Genomic DNA, 17338 nt, shown 5'->3' with positions numbered 1-17338 from the left:
TATATTGGACTGATATTATTATATCTATGCGTCCGATTTCCATCATCTTATCGGTGGCTTGCACTGAGACAATGTAAATTGCCCGGCTTGCTCGGGCTCGCCACAGAACATCCCTGCACTGTGACCTTAGAACACGCGAAAGTAAGGCTGACTGGAATGTGGCCTCCACGTTGCGGAAGTTCGCGGGTGGGGCTGTGACTGTTACGGCAGGTTATGATAATGTAGGGCCTTACCGGATAAAGGAAGCTCGGATGCAAACATGATGGAATTGTTCGGTCGCAACATGGCGTTCATGAATAGCAACGACCTGACGACGAGTTAGTGTTAACCGTTTCCCTTCCATTTGCGCCCCTCTTGCACTTGCTGTTCTCCTCACTCTGCAGACTCTGTTCCAATCTCGTTCTGCTCAGGTGCAGGGCACCAAACTGGAAGAAACTCACCTTTTAATTACCATTGCTGGATATCCGTATACAGTCACCACGTGTGGGCGGTTTCCTGCACGAGTATCATTCCCTACCTGCTCTCTACTTTTTGTCTTTTCTTCACTGGCTTTGAGAAAGCTGTCTGTTTTCTGTAATGGGCCTTCCACCATTTGGCGCGTTCAAACCACTATGCCGCACTGTTGGGTCATACCCCATCTGTAACTTGTTTTTCAGACAGGTGCGGGAAACGTCGCGTTCAGCGGTTCGCCTACGGAGCCTTTGTCTATGCTGACTGTTGCTTTTTATTAGCTCGCCAAACATTTCCCTGATGAATTCCCAACAAGTAACCTCTACGACTTCACGAAGGTAGCGCCTGTCGGCATAAATATTGAATGCGGGATACCACGCGCTTCGGGCTCTGGACATCTTGGGAACATAGCGAACACCATCGCATGCGGTTTGTCAATAATTGCTGTGCTTTTGCTCGTTTTGCGATGCTCAAAACGGGAGGCCGCTGTTGGTGAGTCTCGTTATCTTTGCTATCTGAATCGTTTCACCGATCTTTCCGATTAAGGCCGTGCAGAGTTTCGAGCTCTACTTCTCATGTACGGGCTCACGCTCGTCCTCCAGGTGCATACGTTGTCAAGCCAGCGCTCTATCTACTCGGGGGCTGAACCTTATGTACCTCTGCAGATTCTTACGACAGGCTCCTACCTTAGACAATCCTCAACAGGGTTGGTTATAGTCACAGCAGTGCATATGGGCGCTGTAGTCGGTTTTTTCTGGGGTCTGCTCGCAAACGCCATCGTTTCCACTCAATTTGTGGAAGGTATGTCCCACCCCTTCCCGTGGGACTTTCCCTGTCGTCTCATATCTCATCCCTGTCACCATCAGATGGGACTCCTTCAAGTTTGATTGTAAGATATTTCGTTCAAAAGATTCCTTCCCTTTGTTCTTGAGTCCGCTCACACGTTGTTCAAAGCCATTCTATGGCATATACATCATTTTGTTTGGCGCCACTACCTATATTTCCCTTGACACTGCATTTAGCTTTACGACGGCATTCAATCCCTCGAACCCGCCGTCAATTCTCCAAAATGTGCCATTGTTCGTCCTTACCAGCGTCTGGCCCGCATTGTGAGTCTCGAAAGTCCCCACTCACTTGGCGTTTATGGGCTTAGGGTTTCGTTCATTAGTTGCGCATTTGCGTATTTCATCATCATAAGTTATGTTGTCGTACGGATGTTAGATGAAGGGCGCCCGTTACGTAAGTGGCAACTGACACTCAGGGCTGTTCACTTGAAATTATCTTCTTATCTTTCTTTTTGTTTCTTAGTTTGGTTCTTAGTGGCGGCCCTGCTATTCGTGCTCTCCCAGCTGGACTACTTCCTTCTAAGCAAGGTGATATGTAAAGGCACGAATGCAAAGATTGATGGGTCGTTCGTAGCAACCATCCTAGAAGTGGGTAGAAAATGCTTGCGTCAACGCAAGTGCCAATAACGTTCCTTCCTTTACGTACGTAGACACTCTCGGTTGGTGTATTGTTCGGCGGGTGGGTAAGCATAACAGAAGGTAAGATGGACTTCTATTCACACACCCGAGCGTGCACTCATAACTCCTCTAGACACCTGGGAAGACCCGTATCTATACCCGCCGAAGTAATTTATATATTCTTTTCTTTTATCCCTTTGCCCAAAGACGGGTGCTTTCGTTTTGAAACTTCCTCATCACTTTCCCCCCATTTTATGATTTCATTGTACGACGAACTACTTGATTCCGATCCTTTTTTCTATTTTACTCCTCGTGCCATTCTTTCGGGTGCGAATCTTTCATGTGGATCAACACTCAATTCTCCATCGGTGTTTCAAGGGGTGCAACATAGGTCTCTCTAGATGGTTTCCAAGCAGGGGCCTCAGGACTTGTCCTCCTGGATTCGGCACAGGGTGCCCCAATGGGAATCCAGCCTGTTACGAGCCTATCGGCGCTTAGGCGTGGGGACTGGAGCAAAGATGCAAGAACTCGAGAAGTTGAGACAAAAAATGATAAGCAAGCGACCTGTGTTGACCAATTGAAGATTCAGTCATTGCTGGTCAACGGTTTTATATACATACATGGACATAGGTTATCTAGGCCAAGTGCAATCTAGATGTAGACTGGGCACATACCATATGAGAACGAGATACATGGGACGTCCGTGATGTCCGTTCGCGGTTACTACACTTATAACCCGCTTACAGTGGGGAAATAGCGCTGAAGCTTGGCAAAGATGATGTATATTAAGTGCTCATTATATTGTGCTCTTAAATTCAAGAGATTCTGATGCGTAAACTTGAACTTGTTGAATTGGGCAGAAATGTGCGTTGGCTGAGTTGGGTCTGTATTCCTCATAGACTTCTATAGCCAACAACTATTTCATCATGCCGACCTGAAATATTCATACAAGCTGTCTGGAGTATTAACAAAATGGTAGGTTCACAACAAGACATAATTTTGTCCTGCCTTCCTCAGTGTCACATAAATGTCCTACAAAACACCATCTAATGAGGGCCTCACTACTGCTAAATATCACATATAAGTGTGGAATAAATCAATTAACGCCCTACAATCCTTATGTACAACTACAAAAGTTTACCATCCTACATGATTACTGTCGTCAAATACCTTGAGCATAGAAATGATCCATAAAAGCCTTCGTGGTTGTCATAGTCAAATCAAAGACTGGATGAGTGGCATTCTAATTGAGGGTCGTGAGCATTTTGCGTTGACAACTTCTTAGGCATTGTACATACCACTCGATTGACTTTCCCCCCCACGTATCGCGATGCGGGCTCATCCTCAACCCACGACGTGCTTGTAACAAATATCTCCCTCCTTACCTCATCGGGGAACCTCTCGACAGCGTTTCCATTGGGCTTAATGATTGGTAAACTCCAAGAAGACTTCCATGCTTTGGCAACTCTTTCACGTTCCTGCGGCGGCCGGTGTAAACGATGCTGGGCGGCTGAAAGACCGGAAAGGTTGTACAAGGTATGGTATGCATCTGCTGGTTTGCTGGGCTTGTCGCGCAAACCGCCCGTGTCCGCTTGGGACGATATGAGAATAAATCTCTGCAGTGCTTCTAGAATGAACGGCAAGTTTCATATTAGTGCTCGAAGCCGGAAATAAATTAACGTACGCCGATTAAAAAGACTTTCGACTACGCAGGGTGAAAAAACAAGTCAGATGATTGTGAAAGACCTTGTTCTATGGAAACACGCACTATCATCATCAGCCCACTCATCTTCGCCATGTTCATCAACTGTAGTATCTCTCCCTGCAGCATCCCTCGACATCAGGGGTTCCCCCATAATATCGTCCAAAATTGGGAATAGCCCTCCAACCCACCAGCTATAACAACCATCCACCAGTTTATTCGTCCGACCTCGGAAACCGCCACCTTCAACTTCAGCACCTTGCAAGCTTGCGGCCCACCGATATAAGCGCTTGATATTCAAGCCCATCCAACGTGTCGTCGATCTGAGCGGCTGATGGGGCGTCTCAGCCATCTTGATGGGCTCAAGAAGCGCCAATGCGGCTAAAGCACAATAAGTGTAACCCCCATGTGCTTCTCCGAGAGGTGGCCGAGGGTAAGTAAGTAAAGTCTCCCCATTGGGCTTCGTGTCAGCGTCGGAAGCGGAGAAGTAGGGTTGAGAAGCAGCGCTAAAACCCCCTTCGTAAGTCTGGCAGCTGAGCGGTAGGGAAGTCAGTTAATGAAGAAATTAACGTAATCCCTGGGTATGAGAAACAGACCTTGCCAAGAACGTGTCGAGACCTTCAACCAGCTCAGGCGTCATAATATCGAGAAGTGTAGCAACAACAAGAAGGCAATAGATACCCCTAACGAGCGAGTGAGACTCTACAAAAAAGGATAGAGTAGCCACTGACCTCACGTCGACTTCAGCGTGCGCACTAACAAGAAAGGAGCCGTCTGGTTGTTTGAGTGACATGAGCCATTCGTACATTTTAACGCGATCGATCTGATCCCATCCCCCGTTGGGACCAGCGAAACCCATAATGGCTATCGAGCACACGGCAGCATAATTAGCAAGTAGATGAGCATTCTGTCCAGGACCACCGCAGAATCCTCCTTGAGGATGCTGATAACGAAGAACCGTTGAAACTGCACTATGACGAGGCTATGAGACAATATTGCGTATCTGAACGAGTGCCATACCGTGTCCGATTGCCATCGTCAAACTTCACTCCGAGTGTCTGAAATGATTGGAATGTCCAAAACAGCAACCATGGCTGGCTTGCATCTTGCGACATATAGCGCCTAGGGAACCCTTGAAAGACGAAGCGGGCGACAAAGTTCAGATGTGCATTCCGGTTGAGTGTATATCTGAACAATCGCTTATATTTAACTGCAACGTTGGTGTCAAAGGTCTTCCATCACTTACCGCTGAGGTTTGGCAGTCTCGAACAATGTCCGGATAAGCTTTTCTGTCTCTTCCTGAAGCGCCACAAGTCAGACTTGGAAAATATCAGCAGATACGCATCGTTGAATACCTGAACTTTCGATGTAGCGGTTGGGAAGCGGTCCGTAGGGGAAGCCTTGGGTTCTCCCTCCATGAGCGCGTGAGCGGTGGTAGTGCGATAGAACAGTTCATGCCTGGCCACATTATCTCAGATCGCAGTATCACGTGGATGACATATTCAGCCGCAAACGGCTTAGTCTGTCCTATTTTGGGACCCGTTCAGCGCTTGCGTTTGCCTCATTTCATGTTATTTTTTTACGTATTTGTTGATGCAACAGTTCCCAGTGAATTGAGGCGTTGAGATATTATCTCCAGGTGGCAACCTTGTCTTCCGGAACTCTATCGTGCCGAACATCCGGTTCGGAATCGATGAGATCACTGGTCTGTATTTCCGATCCGGTCAGTTACCCTATTGTTTTTCAGGGAATCTCCCTTTCTTGTTGTCCGGTTTTCTCCGTTAAAGAGAATTAAGCTGGTCACTTGCCTAGGTTCTCTCTGCGTATCGAGAGTACACTTTGGCTGACATCTCATGCTTATCATGGGGGATGGTTTTTTGGGGCACACGCCACATTTAAAGCGAAATTTTCCGTCACTTAATTCCAGGATACCACTTTTATTTATTTGTCGGGTCAAACTTGGGGGCATGTTCAGAGGTGTTTCCATCCACTAGCTGACCCGAATTCCCTGTTTGTTCTTTGGGTTGTTCTGTGGTGTCTATGATGTAGGGATGGGGTGGTTCGGTTCGGAGAGCTGAACCGAAGACCCTAAATCGCAAACGTGATAATAGGTTGGCTCATACTCTTGGAAGGGCCGAGGGATGGGGTATTTCCCTTACCTTCACGGAAAAGAGATGGGGCCTCGTTGCTTGATTTCGCCTGAGGATGACGAGAGAAGGGAAATGATGATGATAAAGAAGGTTCGATCTGACAAATTTCGCGTAGAGATATCATGCACTGGTTCGGTTCAATACTGAGCCCGAATGCAATCAGTTTGCGTAGTTGATACGTTTGGAACCCCCTGTTCTCCGAGACTCCTTCAACCCTCGTACACCGTTCGGGGTATTCCTAGCCCCCCAGGGAAGCGTGAGCCCAACACGGTGCGCGAAGCCATAGTGTGTAAATGCAGTGGTGGCAGCTCTGGACAGCCCCGATCTCACACCCACTAAACAGAAGCTGATCACCTGCCTATCTCCGCCCAGGCACTGTCAGATCGAATTGGGGATGTCATAGAGATGGAGAGGTTTCCCAACGTTCTATACGAAGCACAAGGAAGCGGGAAATGGGTTTAAACTACTAGTGGGAAAGGGATGCTTCAGCGCTATAGGCTCATGCTCAGCCTATCATGGTCCGGTGAAGAATCACGAAATTTTGCCGTTATTTTAGAAATGTCTGCAAACACAGTGTAACAAACAGGAAGACCGTCCGATAGAGCTTGGAGACCCTCAATCCAGCCGGAGTCTGTCCGGAATCGGGGTCCGGGGTCCGTCCAGCGCTCTTCCCCATGATACCAAACAGATGAGACATAAGTCAATGCAGAACAGCGGTAGCGGACAGAAAAGGATTTGTAAAGGGGATCATGATTCATGGTATCGGTTTTCAACTAGTTCCCTGAGCTCCCTGGAAGTAACTTGCGTAATACGGGGAACTCTGACTGGATGAGACTTCACTCCCAACCGAAAGTGGAGTTCGCACTCCAGGGGATAAGACACCAGGATCAAGGCTAAAAATGCCCAATTAGTGTCGGAGAAGACGGAGTGATCAGAACTTTGTATTACCTCGTTGGCGACTGGGGGGTCGAACCACTGAGAAAAGACGGCGACTGATGGGATGGCATTAGCAAGGAGGTATCATTGTTCGTACTTGTCATTTCGGGCGCATAAGCTCCTTCCGGATCATTTCGTCTATTCTTGGATGTACCGAACAAACTCCCCCAGAATCCTGCACCTCCAACACTGCCAGCAATGCCTCCAATGACTGACCCTGATCCTGCTCCAGGACCCAAAGCCAAGGCAGAGCCAGCGCCCGCAAACCCAGGTGCCATGCCAGCTGCCCCAGCTCCTCCCGCGGGTGCGAAGCCTCCGACTCCAGGCGCAAAACCAGCACTAGCACCGACCCCAAAGGCGCCAACACCAGGAGCCATTGACGCAGCAGGGATGGCTGAAGCTGTAGTTCCAGGGCCGAAGGCAGCGGCCGGACCAACAGAAGCGCTTACTCCAGGAGTAACCGTTGCACCGACACCCGCGCTAACACCCGACGCTGCACCACTCCCGGCAATTCCAGCGCCCGATCCTACAGACGCACTGACACCCGACGCTGCACCCGCGACACCTCCAGCAGCAAACGGTGCCTGAGCTGCACCCGCAGCCGCGCTCACGCCTCCGCCTGCACCGTAACCTGCAGTCGCCCCGGCACCTCCAGAGGCAGCCGCACCTTTGGCAGCTGCTGAAGCCGCAGACACGGCACCCGCTGCTGCCGTTTTGGCATGAACAACGTAAGCGACGGCCGCAACAGCGGCAACAGCGGCCACTGCACCCACCGCACCCCCTACAATTGAACCTGTTTTAGTACTTCCACCACCCCCGCTGCCACCGCCCCCGCTTCCCCCACTCGAGTCGTCAACGGGCCCACCGGAGCAAGAAGGTTTGGGAGGGGAGTAGTGGGAGACTCCGGTGGGATTGCTGAGTTTCTGATTCTCTGGATTGCCTGTGTGAGCGAAGAATTGTCGGCGTGCCATTTATCAGCTAATGTTTGCACACGGTGAAAGAAACCTTACGCACGTCCAATCTTTTTAGAAAGGGGGGCATTGTACCTAGCGAAATGGGTGATCGTCAAGCCCTCCGATAGACAGGATGTCTGACGCTGAAAGATCACGTACCAATCATTGTTTTGGCTTGGTTTGAGATAAGCCCAAGCCGGAATGCGAGTGTCGCTAGGAATTGAAACGGGGAAGCTAGTACGAAGGAAAAGATTTGAAGGTGTTCCCGCTAGGAACAATGTCTAGCTTGCTCACTCTCCATCCGTAATGTAAGAAGTGGAACAATTAGCGGTATAATTTGTGAATCTATAAAAACCATCCGACTTTAACAGACCGCACGGATAATGTTGCGCAGACAGACCACGTACGTGACATAAGGTTCTCCTTGACAACCGGCGCACGCAGCAATCACATTGTAGACAACGGATGAACAAACACCTTCTCAAAACCTAAATGTTAGCCACAGCGGGGGCACAATGGAAAACACACATTGGCTTGTAGGTAGCCCAGTATTGTCCATGGGCGAGTTGTAAGGTTCACACTCTGGGGAAAGATAGTCCATAGTCCCCCACCCTACATTTGAACCGATATGTCAAGAATGTATCTAGAAGATGCCCGAAGTACCCTCGCAGGCTCCCATGAGCCACGCAGCTACCTAGTGGTACAGCAAATGGTATCGTAAACGCGCGAACGAGGATCAAATGAGCACAGTCACTCACTGAACATGGACTTTGACCCAACGAATTATTCGCCTACGGGGAAGACGACGTCGTTCATCGCCGAATTAAGGATCGTTGTCCGAAGTCACACACCCAATCGTAATCTTGTTGGCACTTGACGCTTGAGGTGCCAAACAGCTGGCTCGAATCCCGAGCTGGTGTCGCGAAGCTGAGCTCCCGCGCGAATCCTTCACGAACGGATAGCAGGCAGAGGTAGAAGAGGCTTCTTTTCAGAATGAAAGCGGCCATTGCGGAGCGAGGCGTAGAACAGGACGTGGAACAACTGCCGGGTTCGTGTCCTTAAAATAGCGCCCTACATTTGCAGCCAGGCACGGCCAAGACCAAGCATCGCAATTTGACATCGTTACATAAATATCAATCGGTGTTGCAACACTGCCACGCGCGGCGCTCGCCTGTAATGTCCTGCTCCAGCAGCCCTGACTTACGTAGATCCAGTTCAAAAGCCCTTCATCAGGAAATTGTCTTCGTTGAACCTCCTTCAGCTGACTCCAGACTAGGCAGGACTTCAAATTGCGCCCACGGTCTGAGCTCTTCCCCCCAAAGACAAACAATGTGCCTGCACAACAGCGAAAGCTACCGAGGATTCCACAAAAAACGGTCCAACTCAGAGTTGGGGCTTAGCAGCTGAACTGTTCGGAATATGTCCGTCATTTTAACTGAATCAGGTAATGTAAGTCACTGCCAAGCTGGGAAAATCGCGATATCATGGCGCAAGCACGGCCTTTGTGTAATGGAGTCAAAAAAGTCTCTATTCGCGTCGCGACTACACCAGGCATAACATTCATTCTCTAAGGCTCGTTCACCCTCGTTCAGGCTCGGACGAGGTGGTGTAGGAGATTGCTGCGCACATCTTCAATGTCCTTATAGCCTGCCAGCCCCATAGTCGCGTTCAAGTCGGATAATAGTATCTTGAGAACCTCCTCGACCCCTTCTTGCCCTTGCAATGCAAGACCGTACATATAGGATCTTCCAACTGCAGCACAAACGGTTATTCAATCCCCAGCTTCAGCAACGCTAGCTTGACGAATGACAGAAGCCTGCTTGCTTACCCAGAACAGCTTGAGCCCCCAGCCCAAGCGCCTTCAGTATATCCGAGCCGGTTCGAATGCCTGAATCAAACAGGACGGTGAACTTTCCAGTCTTCTGAGCTTCTCTAACCCGCGAAGATTTCATGATGCGCTCCAATGCATCAAGAGAACCAATTGCGCCGTCCACCTGTCTCCCACCTGATAACTCCTCACTGTCTGGAAATTCCGAGAATCCGAAAAACATACCATGATTGGATACAACAATCCCGTCCACCCCAGCATCAATTGCTTTCTCGGCATCCTCCAAACTCTGAATGCCTTTTAGCAACAATGGCCCCTCCCAACTGGTTCTCAGGAACCCAACGTCGCTCCAAGTTCTGAAAAACCCAGAAGTCACTTCGTCCTTTAACCATCTGATGGCAATCTCCATTATTTTCTTGAACTCCTCAGTCTTAGGGCCATTTCCTGCAGCAAGTGTATTCAAGGTTTCTGGATCGTACGGGAAGGTCGGAACCACATCCATGGGGATAGAGTTACACTTTGTCATGAAGACGGGATCGGAAAAGCCGATCTGACAACCAACTCCGTGTATGAAAGGGAGGTAGTTGATTTTAAGGTCTTCAGGCCGCCAACCGAGGAGGATCGTGTCGAGGGTCACCACAAGTGCTGAGTAACCATTCTGCTTTGCACGGTTGAGAAGGGATAAAGTAATGGCATTATCTTTTGGCCTTTTCTCGCATTGTCCTTAGACTTGAACCAGCGAAGGCGACAGACACTTACCAGTACAATTGGAACCAACGTGATCCAGCTCCGTTTTCGTTCGCCACTTGTTCGATACTACGCGAGGCAGCCGTGCTAAGTGTGTATATGGCCTTCAGCCTCTGTGCGGCACGAGCAGTGGCCAATTCTGCATCTTCGTGCGCGATCCCCTGAACTCCCACAGGACCCAAGATAATAGGGTGGGGGTACTTCTTCCCGAAAAGAGTGACCTAAGGTAACATACGTCCAGTGCACAACAGCCGATAGTAGGAGACTGACTGCTCACAGATAAATCCCGCACGGTAGCGTCTACCATCATCCTGGGATAATCCTCCATTTGTCGAAAGCCGTACGGTTTGCCAAATGAGTTAAGCCTTTCCCGGCTGAACCAGCGATGTACCAGAAAGCCCCGTCTTCATCTGAGAGATCCATGTGGGCAGAAAGCTCGTCACACTGGTCAAGATCAGGGAGCTACTTGCCTTTCCTGAGTTTCTCAGCAGCTAATTCTTCAAGTTTGTCCATGTCCACTGTCTGAAAAATGGGTGGTCTTTGGGTGAGATATATCTGGTGTTGATACAGTGACGGGTCATCCCTGATCGCTTTGATGATTGCAGCTTGGGCAGCGTTCCCTTCGTTGTCGTCGCTCATGATGACGTGGTCCAATCGGTCTGGGTCAGCGGGTAGTCTCGGCCCAAGTGGGGCCGACGAAACAATACCATTGAAGAAACGGATGCAGAAGCAAATACAAAGATCGAAAGACATACAGGAGTAATGAAAGACATACGCAGAGGCATGAAGAAAGACATACACTGAGGAGCGATAATCCAAGGAGATACGAAAGCAATAGCGGAAGAGACACATGCATCAGGTGAAGAAACCGCAACAGCAAACGGAAGCGAGGAGGGAGATGCGAAAAATGGTAAGCGTAGGATGAGAATAAAGCTGAGCAGAAAAGTTATGATGCCACATGCGGAGTTCACTGAACCCACGTAAGCGTGCGCTGAGAGTACCAGCGAAACGCAAATAACTACGCAAGGCCAGTGAAACTGTCGCGCTGGGCTTACCAGCCGAACGCGAACGCGAAGAGCTGATGGAAGGACAGGGGGATTGCATGGCGCTAATTTGAATTGCAGCCGGGTAAGTTAGGACCCGGGGTGTCATCCACTTAGCATTGCAAAACTAGATGGCCATCCCTGAGCCGCGCGTAGCCCAACACATGAAACAAGATATTAAACCCACCGGGGAGCCTCGACGACTTTCGAGACTCTTGAATAGAAATCAATCCGGTAAACGGTAGGCAACAAAATCGATCTAGAGAGCGGGCAACCGCTGACTGGGCGCATCAGCATGCGATGAGGGTACGGCGCAATGTGTGCAGCGGGCGCGAATGTGTCCCAAGCATACGGCGGGGAGCGTAGGTGGACAACAAGCCTAATTAATCTCGTGCCTCTATTAAATCGCAATTTATTGAGGCGCTTGTAATTTTAAATTCTCCCGGACCTGATGCTCGACAATTCTACCTGTAGCGGTTCAGCACGTGCACATTCACCCATCACCCCACAAGCCGTGATGGCGGGGTTGGACTTTGACTTCCTCAGTTGCCTTAAGACGTAGTAAGTGATCTACTATTCACATACTAAATATCCTTTCTTCGGTTATCGCTTGGTGCCTGGATTTAAAAGCCCCAAGCAGGGCCAGCCTGGGTCACTGCACAAAATACTCTGCTGGTTGATTTTAGTGCTCATCCGATCTGGGGTGTTCTCTTGTGTCTTTTCTTCCCTTTTGCTCTAGCCATGTTCGTTTAACCCATTCCAAAAATGGTGGCATTTAGTACGGTCCCTTTTGATCCATGCATAATTTATGAGACACATACATGGCTGCACAGCTTTATGCTCTGCTAAACTGTTGTCGTGGCAGCCCGACGCCACACGAGGACAAAGGGGAGGCGGAGCTGCAGGCAAAGCGTTGCCGAGTGGCAAACCCTTAGTGGCACAAAGCGTCAGAGGCGCTAGTTTCACCGTTGTTGTCTGCTTTGTTACATAGTTAGATAGACATAAAGGGACGAGGATTACCTGAGTGCGATGCTCAACCACGCTTGACATCGCGCTCTAGACAACACGTCTTAAGTCCGACCTCACGCTCCCGTTCGCCTGAGTCTTTCCCCCGCTGATCAACATAAACTGCCTTAGTTCGATAGTATTGTAATGGCTGGCATGTGCATTCGGCAGACCCACATGATAATCCACTGTTGACAGCTTCACTACAACACTGTTATTCGAATAGAACAACCATATTCATTCGCATATGCCATATTAGCACAACTGCTGAGGCACAACGCAGAGTTGTCGGATTCGCGCGCGCAACCCACTGCGCCTCAGTGCTAATAATGCAAGAATTCCCCTGCCCCAGCCACGGCTATACGCCCTACCCACCAGTAGCGATGCGCGAGGAAGAGACGGGTACATTCCGCAAGTGCGTGGCAAAATGCGCGAATCACACTTGGGTCATCTCAATCATCCCCGAAATACATTCTTCGCTTCCCTTAATTTGACTAACGAGGCAATCGGGTCCTTCGAGCTCGTGAAGTCCCTAAAAAGCAGAATCAATGGGATGTTTCTTCGCTCCAAGTGTGATATACGCACTGAACGGCAGGACTGTCCAAACGCATGAACACGTTCCAATTCTTCTCGTCGCCTATTGTTGATTTCCCTGTCGTGCAGGATCCTTCCTTTGCGATGCGCCGAAGTTGCTGGACAGCCTCATTTTTAGGGTCAACCTATTCATCGTCAGCACGAAACATCCGGGTGACACAAATGGCCCCAATCTCTCTCCCCACTCACATGTGCTCCAAATGCTGCTGAAGCAGTCGTGTATTCATGTCCATTATACACGACTGTATCGTCAGGAAGGGTTCCCAGATAAGACAATGAGTTGTGCATGTCCTCTGCAGTCCCCTCAAAGAAACGTCCACAACCGGCTATGAATAATGTATCACTGAGAAAACGGGTACTAGTTAATGCACCCGAAATTGGTGTGTAGAAACGGGACTTACCCAGTAAACACCCCCTTCTGACCAGTTTTGGCATCCTCGAAGAAGAATGATATTGAGTCCTGCGTATGACACGGAGTGGCCAGGCAACTAGAGTAAAGGCATTGTCCAGTCAGGCCACACGAAGCATTCTGGGAACGTGCCTTATTTTGATGTCATTTCCTAACGTGAACTCATCTTTGTCTTTAACTTGTTTGGTCAATGCCGTAATCTGCTTCGATCCTCCATAGACAGGCGTCCCTGGATGCTTTCTTACCTGATAGAATTAATGCTATATGTGTGTATCGTAGAAATTAATATAAAAATCTTACGAATTCCTCATTCCCACCTGAATGGTCATGGTGGTGATGAGTTGTGATGATAGCCTCGATGTGAACCCCGGCTTCCAAAGCGGCGTCATCTACCTTCTTCACATCGTACTACAAGAGAGGTTATCGTTGAGTGCAAACAAAGCGGAGGAATATTGAGCCATATTACCTACAGGGTCAACAGCGGCAGCCTTCTTAGTGGACTCATCCACCAAAAGATATGCGTAATTGTCCGATCGAACGGGCACAGGGATCACTAGCATTTTGCGACTGCACGATTTAAGAACAACATTTCGCTCAGTTGAAGCTTAACCCATTCAGCTTTGGTGGACCTACCTCGCAGTGTGCACGATGTTCCGTCTTAACGAACGGGTGGATATGGGTGAGAGAAGTCTTCGATACATCACACGTCACGCAGATAGTCACGTCACACGAGTAGCGTCACTCGCGCCCCCCCGATTGTTCGCACGCAACGACGTGGACACCCCCGGCGTTCATTATTCACCTGAAACTCTTCTCTCCATGCAGCCAGAATTCAGAGGAATTTGATTTGTTCGCCAATTGAGGGTCGGATAACTGCCGAAGGAAGTCGTCGCCCGCCTTGTCCTGCCAACGATATTCTCCCAATTGCGTGTGTGTTCCCGGAACCTCCACGTAGTTCATGTCTTTCGCAGACTGCATGCACCATCACAGGGTTGGGGTCAGGGGCCCACATGACAATGGGACAATTGAGGGATGTCAATTCTGGGATATACATGCGGACTATGCGAATCGTAAACAATCAAATTTAATCATTACATCCTAACTCCAGCCCTCAAACGTGCGCATAGACACTACGTCTGTCACGAGCAAACACGTAGAACTTTTATCGAACAATTGCACCGGGCGGCGGGGCGGTGGCCAGGATAGACACTAAGCTGGGCTGCCTTGCCTACTTTAGTAGAGGCTGTGATCCTGCCAAGCCATCATTTCGGATGCTATCTGAGTGCATTCAAAACTTTGCGCTTCAACCCTCAACGTGTTGAGGCTGTGTTAGTATTCCCGCTTCGCATTCGGGAACTCATTACCTTATTTCCCATCCGGACGATCCCTACATGTAACCTCGACGCGCGTAGATTACAATAGGGGTAGCCACACTGTTGCGTCGTCACGCGACCGCGGGGTAACAAGAGACAGCAACAACAACAATCCTATCTGAAAATCACCTGGGGTAACATGAGCAGCGTCCATCATAAAAGAAATACGAAGAAAGGCAGAAAGGTACAAGGGTTAAGCGCGTGCCAGCCAAGCCAATGCACCTAAATTTCACATTAGCTAGTCGCCTTCGCCTTGCTATCCGCAGCTCGCCAGGCACGAATAAGGATCGGCATGGCATGGCTTCTGCCGGTTATAATCTCCTACTACGAGTTGCCTCCCCCTGTCCTCTCCTGACATTTTGGACACCATGAGCGCCACTGACACCGTCAAGGTTTTGCAGGATGCCTTGGAGGTTTTTCGTCCGCATACCAAGGGTCCAGTGCGCAGAGGCTTCGACAAACCCCGCTGGGAGATGAGCAACCTCCACACCATCATACTAACAGGTTTGAAGAGCGTATATGAAGTACGTCTGCCATTGGCCCCGTAACAAAGAGAGTGCTGATTTCCCAGCGAGCAGAAAGCACTGACTGTCCCCGAGGAGAAACATCGAGCCTTTGTCGGATACTGCTTACAATGGGTCGGGGTGCGTTCACGTCCACTGGGGGCGGGAATATCCCAATATATTTCTCTAACATAAAACTCTTTTTTCAGTACATCATAAATCATCATTGGATCGAGGAAAACCTCTATTTTACACATTTCCCAGAATCGTTTACCCAAACCCAGACCATTTTCTCCGAGCACCAAACTTTTCACGCCAAAATCGAGGAGATGAAAACATATCTCACCAACTGTCTTCCCATTGGCACGAAATGGGGCCTTCGCGATACGGTAGAGGAAAGCGCGTCTCGAACTCAGAAAGAGCCTGTGGCATTTGACGGCGCTCGTCTGAAGGCGATCATAGACACCTTCATCGTTCCGCTGACTACGCATGTGAGCAACACTTCCACGCGATATCTCAAACGAGCGAGCAGTGTTCTCATAATGTTCATTCGCATCAGTTGCAAGCTGAGATAACTTATCTTGATCCAGAAAATATCAAAGCATCAGGGATGACGGAGAAGCAGCTCGAAGAAATGGATAAAGCTGTCATGGCTCATATCAGATCCTTGGTGCGTACGACAGGCTTTCGCTCCACACTATTTACGGCTCAATCGACTACATCTGTATAGGGCCCTCATCCGTTGCTCATGTATACTGTGTATCACTTGCCGAAGGACGTCGAGTTTCCCCCTGCTCCAAAGTTCGTAAAGAGGATTCTCGTCCCTTGGATATTTCACTGGAAGGGCAGTCAGGTATGTAATTTGAGTAAAAGAAACACACACATACAATTGAGCTCGCCCAACCCCTTGTCGTTTTCTTAGTGGTGGCAATTTTGCCCTAAGAGATTTGAATGAATGATTTGGGCCCAGAATTTCCCTGGGCGCTCCATTTTCATGACCCACATTGGTTTCAAGTCGTGTATACTTTCATATCAATGATGTTCTCCCTCGTAGCGGCACTCTAGCCAAAGGCGGTTAGCCAGACGGGGGCTGTCGGTTTCCCCTTTAGCGTATGGTCGTCCACCCCAGAAAGTTACAGTCCAATACCACATGCACAGCCAACTCCATGATCCGAATCACAATGAATTATCGTCGAAACTTTCCGATGATCAGACAAATTCATGACAAACAATCCGCTCCAAAAACCCCGACAGCCAAAGCTTGACCTAGAACAGATCCTCCACTAACAACTGATCCTTGTGACTTGACGCCGAATGATACCACACGCGAATCATTCAATGAGAGTAGAACAGAGGTGGTGGACACCCTTTCCCAGGTGTGGAAAGACAGGGATGGTACCAGCTGGAACCGAGGGTGGTGTGGATCAAGATGGCCAGTGTAGTGGCGCAAGAGTCCGAAAGCTCTAGGGACCTAGATCATATGCAAATCGCGGTGCTTTGTTCATGGAACATGGAAACGGAGACCATAGGGATTGGGGTTATACGGCATGTGGGGGCTTCAGCAAGTGCCGATCATTGCTGTTGATTTCAGCGTGGGGGTTCCTAAGGCTCCGAGACCCGTCATGACATGCACAAGGGCGAAATGTTGTCATCCTCAGGCCCCAAGATCATTTCCGCAGCTCTCTCTTTGATCATATAGACTAGGCAGGACTACTCTGAGCAGATTCGAATGGCTTTCCTTGAATGATTCACCTTTGGCGCCGATCGTCCTTCCCGCTTCCTTAGCGCTTGCTGCCCTCGTGCTTGTACCTTCCGGACTGGTAAGTCCTCACCTAGTTGTAGCAGGGCTGGGAACTTATATGTGCGCTTCAGACTACTCGTGCTGTGTTTCCCACGTAAGTTCGCCTCACTTTGCGCCCACTCCGCGCGGAGTCTCACTGTCGCACTGCTCGCTGCCCCTCGTCTCGTCCCGAATCGGCAAACCCAGCTGAATCATCAGGGCTTGATTCTCGAGTCCCATCCGCTGGAGCAGAGACCTTGGCTCGCTTACCCGATTGTTCACCTCGCGGCCCTCTGATTGCGGCTTCTGTTCGGGTACAGTTCGGCTGCCAACCTTGCTTCAAAAGGGTCGCTTTTTGGTTATAGTCGGCGAGCATTTCTGCAGAAGGGAGCCGAAGACTGG

General features: G+C 49.6%; 6 protein-coding genes across 6 annotated transcripts; 2 read left to right on the top strand and 4 right to left on the bottom strand.

The window, feature by feature from the left end:
* The first annotated feature begins 241 nt into the window (after nt 1-241).
* Nucleotides 242-2230, top strand: EI90DRAFT_2968457 (chitin synthase III catalytic subunit). The gene is made up of 10 exons (XM_039055623.1): nt 242-660; nt 732-942; nt 997-1052; nt 1116-1251; nt 1317-1339; nt 1405-1559; nt 1619-1689; nt 1759-1883; nt 1946-1994; nt 2047-2230. The coding sequence occupies exons 1-10, from the start codon at nt 577-579 to the stop codon at nt 2082-2084; spliced, it is 948 nt and encodes a 315-aa protein (XP_038920031.1). The 5' UTR covers nt 242-576; the 3' UTR covers nt 2085-2230.
* Nucleotides 2231-2995: 765 nt separating this feature from the next.
* EI90DRAFT_3279746 (terpenoid cyclases/Protein prenyltransferase) lies at nt 2996-5034 on the bottom strand (the record flags this gene model as incomplete). Its single annotated transcript, XM_039066706.1, has 9 exons — nt 2996-3156; nt 3212-3540; nt 3598-3618; nt 3682-4148; nt 4212-4298; nt 4347-4586; nt 4636-4803; nt 4862-4914; nt 4971-5034. Coding segments are annotated over 9 exons (1510 nt in total), but the record flags the coding sequence as incomplete, so codon positions are not given.
* Nucleotides 5035-7843: 2809 nt separating this feature from the next.
* EI90DRAFT_2663349 (uncharacterized protein) lies at nt 7844-8951 on the bottom strand. Its single transcript, XM_039053426.1, has 6 exons — nt 8506-8951; nt 8413-8445; nt 8318-8348; nt 8183-8266; nt 8062-8131; nt 7844-7999 (listed from the first exon to the last, which is right to left on the bottom strand). Exons 1-6 carry the CDS (start codon nt 8659-8661, stop codon nt 7945-7947), a joined length of 429 nt encoding a protein of 142 aa, XP_038920029.1. The 5' UTR covers nt 8662-8951; the 3' UTR covers nt 7844-7944.
* A 291-nt stretch (nt 8952-9242) lies between these two features.
* On the bottom strand, nt 9243-10868 carry EI90DRAFT_3119009 (FMN-dependent alpha-hydroxy acid dehydrogenase; the record flags this gene model as incomplete). The annotated part of the gene is made up of 5 exons (XM_039063168.1): nt 9243-9406; nt 9483-10189; nt 10242-10450; nt 10507-10603; nt 10696-10868. 5 exons carry the CDS (start codon nt 10866-10868, stop codon nt 9243-9245), a joined length of 1350 nt encoding a protein of 449 aa, XP_038920028.1.
* Nucleotides 10869-12527: 1659 nt separating this feature from the next.
* Nucleotides 12528-14001, bottom strand: EI90DRAFT_2663507 (beta-lactamase-like protein). Its single transcript, XM_039053427.1, has 8 exons — nt 13914-14001; nt 13751-13847; nt 13581-13688; nt 13413-13525; nt 13273-13359; nt 13061-13214; nt 12863-12996; nt 12528-12809 (listed from the first exon to the last, which is right to left on the bottom strand). The coding sequence occupies exons 1-8, from the start codon at nt 13979-13981 to the stop codon at nt 12734-12736; spliced, it is 837 nt and encodes a 278-aa protein (XP_038920027.1). The 5' UTR covers nt 13982-14001; the 3' UTR covers nt 12528-12733.
* Nucleotides 14002-15021: 1020 nt separating this feature from the next.
* On the top strand, nt 15022-16111 carry EI90DRAFT_3119007 (uncharacterized protein; the record flags this gene model as incomplete). The annotated part of the gene is made up of 6 exons (XM_039063167.1): nt 15022-15177; nt 15232-15297; nt 15366-15647; nt 15716-15826; nt 15887-16009; nt 16079-16111. The coding sequence occupies 6 exons, from the start codon at nt 15022-15024 to the stop codon at nt 16109-16111; spliced, it is 771 nt and encodes a 256-aa protein (XP_038920026.1).
* Between the last annotated feature and the right edge of the window lie 1227 nt (nt 16112-17338).

Source organism: Cantharellus anzutake (genome assembly GCF_015039405.1).
Source record: "Cantharellus anzutake strain C23 chromosome Unknown EI90scaffold_9, whole genome shotgun sequence".
Lineage (NCBI taxonomy): Eukaryota > Fungi > Basidiomycota > Agaricomycetes > Cantharellales > Hydnaceae > Cantharellus > Cantharellus anzutake.
This window is presented reverse-complemented; position numbering and strand designations above follow the sequence as displayed.

Coding starts and splice junctions, on each gene's coding strand:
- EI90DRAFT_2663349 (XM_039053426.1), bottom strand. CDS start 8,661: ATGGCCGCTTTCATTCTGAAAAGAAGCCTCTTCTACCTCTGCCTGCTA. Junction 8,132..8,182: donor TGGGCTACCTACAAGCCAAT/GTGTGTTTTCCA, acceptor GGTTTTGAGAAG/GTGTTTGTTCATCCGTTGTC. Junction 8,000..8,061: donor CAAGGAGAACCTTATGTCAC/GTACGTGGTCTG, acceptor TGGTTTTTATAG/ATTCACAAATTATACCGCTA.
- EI90DRAFT_2663507 (XM_039053427.1), bottom strand. CDS start 13,981: ATGTATCGAAGACTTCTCTCACCCATATCCACCCGTTCGTTAAGACGG. Junction 13,848..13,913: donor AACATCGTGCACACTGCGAG/GTAGGTCCACCA, acceptor TAAATCGTGCAG/TCGCAAAATGCTAGTGATCC. Junction 13,526..13,580: donor CAGGTGGGAATGAGGAATTC/GTAAGATTTTTA, acceptor TAATTCTATCAG/GTAAGAAAGCATCCAGGGAC.
- EI90DRAFT_2968457 (XM_039055623.1), top strand. CDS start 577: ATGGGCCTTCCACCATTTGGCGCGTTCAAACCACTATGCCGCACTGTT. Junction 661..731: donor GTAACTTGTTTTTCAGACAG/GTGCGGGAAACG, acceptor GCTTTTTATTAG/CTCGCCAAACATTTCCCTGA. Junction 1,884..1,945: donor TCGTAGCAACCATCCTAGAA/GTGGGTAGAAAA, acceptor TTACGTACGTAG/ACACTCTCGGTTGGTGTATT.